Genomic DNA, 6,485 nt, shown 5'->3' on the forward strand with positions numbered 1-6,485 from the left:
TGATAGCATTTTTAAAACATTCCATTGGTCTGGATACCAACATAGCCTTTACATTGCGAAGGATGACATCAACAATTTTTTGTTAAAATGTATTAATAAATAATAGCTCAATGATTGTGATTTAACACAGGGTCAAACAACAGCATCTAAGATTGAAACCAGTGTTTAAACATAGCTTCTATCTGATGCATTAAATACATAGATCGGTTTCTGCTGCTGTTGGTAGCTGCCCTTTCTGATATCTAAATCTGGCTCTTGCAGGCTTGTCTAATTTCTGTAGATTTAACGCAAACAAATATCAACTTATACAATGGTGCTTTGGAGCATTTTGGAAAATGCAGTTGACATCTGCAAATATAAAGCTATAGGTCTAAAATCTTTACTAGAAAAATAACTGATGTTACCATTCATTTAATGTGTAATTAGTTTCACACTATCATATGCTGCTTTAACAATAGATGCAACTAGAAATGAATACAGTCAAGAGCCAAATTGGAAGAATATAGGTCTTTGCGATATCTTTTTTCATGCACACAGTTCGATCATAGAAAGTCTGTAGACTTTAAAAAATGTTTAACGCTGACACTATTGGACCAGCAAATAACTCAACAGGCTGTTTTATGTAATTTCACATTTGCTGACGTGGATTCAGAAGGATGATGTTCCTGTTAATTTTCTTATCTCTTCATATGACAACCAGAAGACAAGTGACCAGGGTGCCTGAAATATACAGGGATGAAATTAGTACATTTTTTTTAAGTTTAAGGTGTGCGGAAAATCTTTTTTAAAAATTGATGACTGATCCACTTGCCTGTGACAGCTGCTGTATGTGAACACATTAACTTTGAAATAATAGACAAGCTTTTTTGGTTATATGGCTAATGACAATGTGGTAAATTTCTACATGACAAATCATATACAAATTTGCCAGTTGACTGAAGTATGGCTCCTGTTAAAAGCCCATTTGGTGCAACACCTTGGAAAAGTAACAATGAAACTGGTTGCATGCAAAACCATGTCAGGGATTGCTTGAGGAAGTACATCAATAGGCATCGCTACAACATTCATTCATGTCCAGTAATTTACCATTCTTGTCCAGATTGGCAGAAGTCCTTTATACAATGCCAAAAATCCTTCTTGCTTCACAGTCTTCACCAGGCAGTCTACAGAGCCACGATACAGTAGGCCTCTTAAATGTTAAAAATAAATCAACGTATAGATATATTACTTGTATGTATATGCATAAAACAAATCAGGAAAAATAATTATTCTAAAAATATATAAAAACCGTTGAAACATACTTTCCATCTTTTGTGGGTTGGTTCATAATACGTGTTTTTATTACATCTGATGGCGTTCCCATGAGAGCTGCAACCAAACCTGAACAGACACTATAAAACAAAAAAATATAATTAGCGGCAAAAGCACAAAGATTTTCTTTCAAAACTCTTTAGAATCTAAGATTAGGAATATTGTTTTGAATCTTGATTTGATAAAAAAAACTAAATTGGCAACATTTGTTGCTTTATTACTTTGAAGTGAAACATCTACCTGTGTGTGTTTGCTCACAAGTTAAAGCAGTGAGAAAAGTATGACTGCTTGACTAAATGAGTACATACACTAAGTTCGATGTGATGAAAATAAAGGGAATCAAGTAATTGTATTAACTGGCAGGAACTTTCCAGCATATGTGTACATTGAGGAGTAGTTAAATGAAATCATAGTGTGTATACGGTGGGTGGTGTAGCCGGTAGCATGGCATTAATTTACCCTATATGAATCTTGAGGAACATGAACAGGAGTACCTCAAGAAGTAAGCCTTTGCAATAGGTGTACAAGGGTAAAGCTGAGATGCCTGTGTTGGACATCAGTTTAGTAGCACACGGAAAAAGGGAGTGACAGCTTTGATGCAACTCAATGCGCAAATTTTGCTCTGAAGGGAAATACATTCAAATAAAGGATTACACATTTTCTGGGAAAGCAGACAACCGAATGTTTAGAGCAGTCAGTTGTCCCTTGACCAGCACCTGTTGAAGGGAGCACATGGACAGGGGCCACCACTCTTGCCTATTTTGAGCAAAAGTGAGCAAGTCCTGTACAGGATGACAGTCCAGTCTGACGTTCGTAAGCCAGTTCTTTCTTTGGCCGCTGCAGTGTCAGGTACCCTCCAAGGTGTCTTGGACTTTGACAAGGTGTCATGCCAGGTCACATGATCAAAGAAGACCAGCTTATGTCACTTGATTGTTTAAAGTAGAGGTTCATGGTGTCCTACGAGTGTGGCAATGTTGTTTCATACAAAGTCATTGGTTCTATGTTTTCTGTATGAGATCCCGAGCAATCTAGCTCCTCAGTCATTTGTTCTTGAATGCCCGGATTCTCCTTTCTGTTGGTGAGTTGAGTCCATGTGTCATCTGTAGAGCAGGATCGGCACTGCCAGGGATTTGTATAGCTTGTACTTGGTAGTAGTTATGGCTATGCCAGATCATCGAGCCATTGCCACTGTTGCTGTTGCAATCCTGATGCTGACATCTGGCCTGGAGCTGCCATCCTTGGAGAGGGTGGCTCCCAAGTGTTTGAAGCTGCTTACCTCTTCGAGCTGTATCCTGTTCATATACATCTCTGCTTCCCCACTGCCATTGATAATAACTGTGCTCTTTTCATTGCTGGTCTCCATTCCATATGCATTTGAACTGTCAGTCTGCTAGTGAGGTCTTACAGTTCTTTTTAGTGACTGCTAACAGGTCTATATCATCTACAAACAGTAGGTTGCAGATTGGTCTTCTACCAATGGAAATGGAAGTATAATGGTTGTGGAGAGCTTTGAGCATGTTCTCCAAGAAGATATTAAACAGCATTGATGATAGGGTATATCCTTGATGTATGTAGTGTGGTGCAAAAGTAAGGTTCTGTATAAGTTCATAAGTATTGTACTCACTAAGCTATTGTACAGCGCTTTCATGACTTTAACAAGGCCTTCAGTGTTGAATTTTCATATCACATCCTATAGCTCCTCGTGCCAGACTCTCAAATGCCTTTTTAAAGTCAATGAAGTTGTGGTAGAGGTTCCACTGATGCTGAAAATGTTTTTCTACGAGAATGCGAAAGTTAAAGATCTGGTTAGAGCACTGGTGTCCAAATCCAACGGTGTGCTGGTTTAGTACAGTGTGGTGCAGCACACTTCCCACAGATAACCCAGATATCAAGAATGGATATGGCTCTATGGAGGACTGGGAAATAAAGCAGTAAAGGAGACGATAAAAAGTTGAAGCAGAGACATTTGTGCTTCATTTACTTCTAGTGAACAAAAGGTTGACCTTAATGTGCTTACCTTTGCTGGCTCTGCTTCTGGTTGAGTGCATTATTCAACAGTTCATCAGTTAGCATTCTAGTGCAAATCATGTCCATACATTAGCATGCTAAAAGTCAACTACAAAATTAAAATCTTTCCTCTTACCTTGACAGAGTGTGTGTAACATAATTATCTTTTAAACTTGTATTTCTCAGTATAAAATGCTTTGTTGTGTCATATGTAGCAAGATCTGTAACAAAAGTATAAGTTTTTTTGTCAAGTCACCTTTCCTTCAGGCACGTAATAGTGTATTCATTCAACTCTTGCTCATGACAATAACAGGATATCCATGATAAGTTTGAGGTTACTTATCAGCCTCTTCTCTACATTATTTATCACTTTAAGACTAATAAGCTAAGTAAAACTACAGTCTACCATCCTCCTTTCTTTAGGGGTGGGGAGAGGGAAGACAACTTTGTGTACTGCACTGTGCTTGAATGTCAAGTATGCGACATGAAAAAAAGGGGGTAAAAATGGATAACCTAAATCATATCTTAGAAAAACTCTTCCCCTTAAGTAGAGTTCAGAGCACATAGTTACTCATCCACATAACAATTTATTTTGGGGGGAGGGGTTGTGACTACGCATGTTAACCAAACTAAACAGTAGGGCTCACCAGTACATTTCCTCTTAATGGATCATGATGTTTATATATATATACACACACATATATATAGCTGTTCCTTACTGACCACCAAGATTAACAAGAGCAGCCCTCTGAACGTTAGGGATCCAGCCACTCCACAAACCACGCACTCCAGCTTCAGCTAGGATTTTTCTAAAGGCATGACCAGTTGTCTTAACCCTGGAAAAAAAATTGCATAAAAACTGCAACTCAGATGATTAAACCTATAGAAATGTCAAAAAGTATCCTCAATTTAGCCAAGTTATTATTGTTGATATTCAGTTGAAGATTGAAAAAAACTTACTCATAAAGAGCTACACTTCAAAAGAAAAAAAAAGACAAAAAGGCCATGAAAGTAAAAATCATCTACCTGGGTGGCTTTCCCTCTAACCGTCTTCTCCCTTCCATCTGCATCTGCACCTTCACAAGATCAGTTGGGCTGGCAACAAACTGACCCATGGCACCAGCAAGCAACCCTGACACTGATGCTTTCCTGCATGTCCGTGTACGTGCATTTTTTATTAACTACTTCCTATTTCTTCAGTCGGAAAGACTTGGAAAGATTCGCACAAATTCAAGTTTTAAACAGGGGGAGACAAGCTTTCAAAAATGCCCACAGTATGCATATTCAATACAATAAGCACTGCATTCTTTGTTGATAAAATTATTTTAAGAAGCAGTCAATAAAGATTTTTCTCCATTCCATGCTGTTTCCTTCCCAGAAAATACATCTTAACAAGAATAGATTATGATAATCTTAATTAAGAATTAGTAATAGATAACATAGGAGAAATAATTGGGAAAGCTACAATACAAACAAAAAAATAGTGCCACTTTGAAATCAATGCACGCACTAGCAGGAAGCCAGTTTTAAGCAACAGAACTATTATGGTGTGAAAAATCATTACCATACTGGAAATGATCCATCTGGATTTTTCTTAAAAACGCTATCTCTCAGAATTTCGTAAAAGCTCATCCTGCATCCAGAATAAACTGAAACAGAATCAAAAAGGTAAGAAAAAAATAAAATGAAAGAACTATAAAAGATAAACTTTTCACTGTTGTACAGCTACTACCAAAAGAATTTATGTCTGCTTTCACACAGCCCTTTACAGAAAATTAATAATATATAAAAATGAAACAAAAATGGCTTACCGACATGTCTGTACAAAGCTGGAGTTACTCCCTGCCACAGTTTTTTTAATCCTTCTTCTCTCACTGCCATACATTAAAACATACTCTTATGTCATATATGCTTCTCTGCTTTTGACATATGTTGATCGGTGTATATATAAGGAGCTCATGGAAGAGGTGTCTTTAAGCATAAGCAATACATTAGCAAATAAAAATTTAAGAGAAAAATATCAAACTTTCCTTAATAATTGGTAGCAATGATCTCAAAACATAAATATATAAAAAGTTACAACCTATGCCTGCTGCTGTTGCTAACATGCCACGATGCGCTGTTGCTGCTCTTTGGGCATGGTAGTGGGTGTGGTCTTTCTCTCCTTGAATCTGAAGTCGAGTTTTTGTAAGATCCAGTGGGTATGTAACTGTCAAAATATTTCACAAATGAACACTATAAAGCGCTTGTAGCGGCCAAACGGGGAAATATTTATGATCGTTTGACTGGACAATAAATGAAAAAAAAAAATCTAAAATTTCAGTTGAATATTTAGAAATAACACTGCTTTAATGTCAACATGGAAAGTAATGATCAGAGAATATTAAAATCTATAAACGAGGAATTTAATGCATGGGAGTAATTGCTGACCACATATGTAGCATGCATACGTATATAGTGTGTGTAGTATGTATATAGCCCCTGTAAGCGTACGTCTCATCTAAATCGATAACCAGGAGGAGCCTTCACTGAAGAAAAGGTACGCCTGATAGACAATGTTTCACCTTTGTGCATATTAAATTTTCTGAAAATGGTTCCTCGCCCCCACCTGCCCCAGTGACAGTGCATATCCCACAGTGAATGACTCGAGCAATCGAGCGAGGGCATATTTGCTTGAAGGTTGTGAGCACATCTTAGAAATGTGTGTGTGACAACAGTATGGGAATGCTGACCAGTCTCTGCCACACAAGCTGCTGCAGCTGATAATGCATACTTGAAGACAAATAGTTCCTGGCGTTTTCCCGTTGCTGCCGTCATTTTCCATGCCACGGTAGATGACCGAGTTTTTTGACAACTGCCGATTCCTCCGGGTTAAAGGTCATGTTCCCACATGCTTCCGCTTGTCATGTAACAAACCGGAAGTAACCTAAGGAGACAGGTGGTTGCCAAGAGCATCCATAGTGTTATCGACATTAACAACAGACTTTATATATTGTCTGTGGGCTGCTAAAATCAGATGGTTAACTTGACTACACACAAACCATCTGGACCATAGTCAATTCGACCATAGCTCTAATTAAGTCGATTAGTCCACATCATCACCTATGCGCTGCCCCCCCCCACCCCCCAACAAAAGGAATATTTATGTACTCTCCTTTATCGTCCTC

General features: G+C 38.0%; 1 protein-coding gene across 4 annotated transcripts; it reads right to left on the minus strand.

Moving 5' to 3' along the window:
* Positions 1–72: 72 nt before the first annotated feature.
* Positions 73–6,226, minus strand: LOC112576285 (mitochondrial uncoupling protein 4-like). Of its 4 annotated transcripts, none has more exons than XM_025258660.1 (10): positions 6,092–6,226; positions 5,402–5,527; positions 5,130–5,192; positions 4,883–4,967; positions 4,345–4,467; positions 4,042–4,154; positions 3,455–3,539; positions 1,302–1,391; positions 1,087–1,189; positions 73–720 (listed from the first exon to the last, which is right to left on the minus strand). In XM_025258660.1, the coding sequence occupies exons 2-10, from the start codon at positions 5,424–5,426 to the stop codon at positions 649–651; spliced, it is 759 nt and encodes a 252-aa protein (XP_025114445.1). In that variant the 5' UTR covers positions 5,427–5,527; positions 6,092–6,226; the 3' UTR covers positions 73–648. The 4 variants fall into 4 exon arrangements, with proteins under 4 accessions (XP_025114445.1, XP_025114432.1, XP_025114423.1 ...); XM_025258647.1 differs by having other exon boundaries at positions 6,051–6,216; XM_025258638.1 differs by lacking the exon at positions 6,092–6,226 and adding an exon at positions 5,883–6,032.
* Positions 6,227–6,485: the final 259 nt, after the last annotated feature.

Source organism: Pomacea canaliculata, linkage group LG1 (genome assembly GCF_003073045.1).
Source record: "Pomacea canaliculata isolate SZHN2017 linkage group LG1, ASM307304v1, whole genome shotgun sequence".
NCBI lineage: Eukaryota > Metazoa > Mollusca > Gastropoda > Architaenioglossa > Ampullariidae > Pomacea > Pomacea canaliculata.

Bases quoted from the DNA above. Each gene is read 5' to 3' on its own strand.
- LOC112576285 (XM_025258638.1), bottom strand. From the start codon at position 5,985: ATGCCCTCGCTCGATTGCTCGAGTCATTCACTGTGGGATATGCACTGT. The intron at 5,528-5,882 runs GTGAAACATTGT...ATATTTTGACAG, and splicing joins AAAATTTAATATGCACAAAG to TTACATACCCACTGGATCTT. The intron at 5,193-5,401 runs GTTGTAACTTTT...AATGTATGGCAG, and splicing joins AGCAACAGCAGCAGGCATAG to TGAGAGAAGAAGGATTAAAA.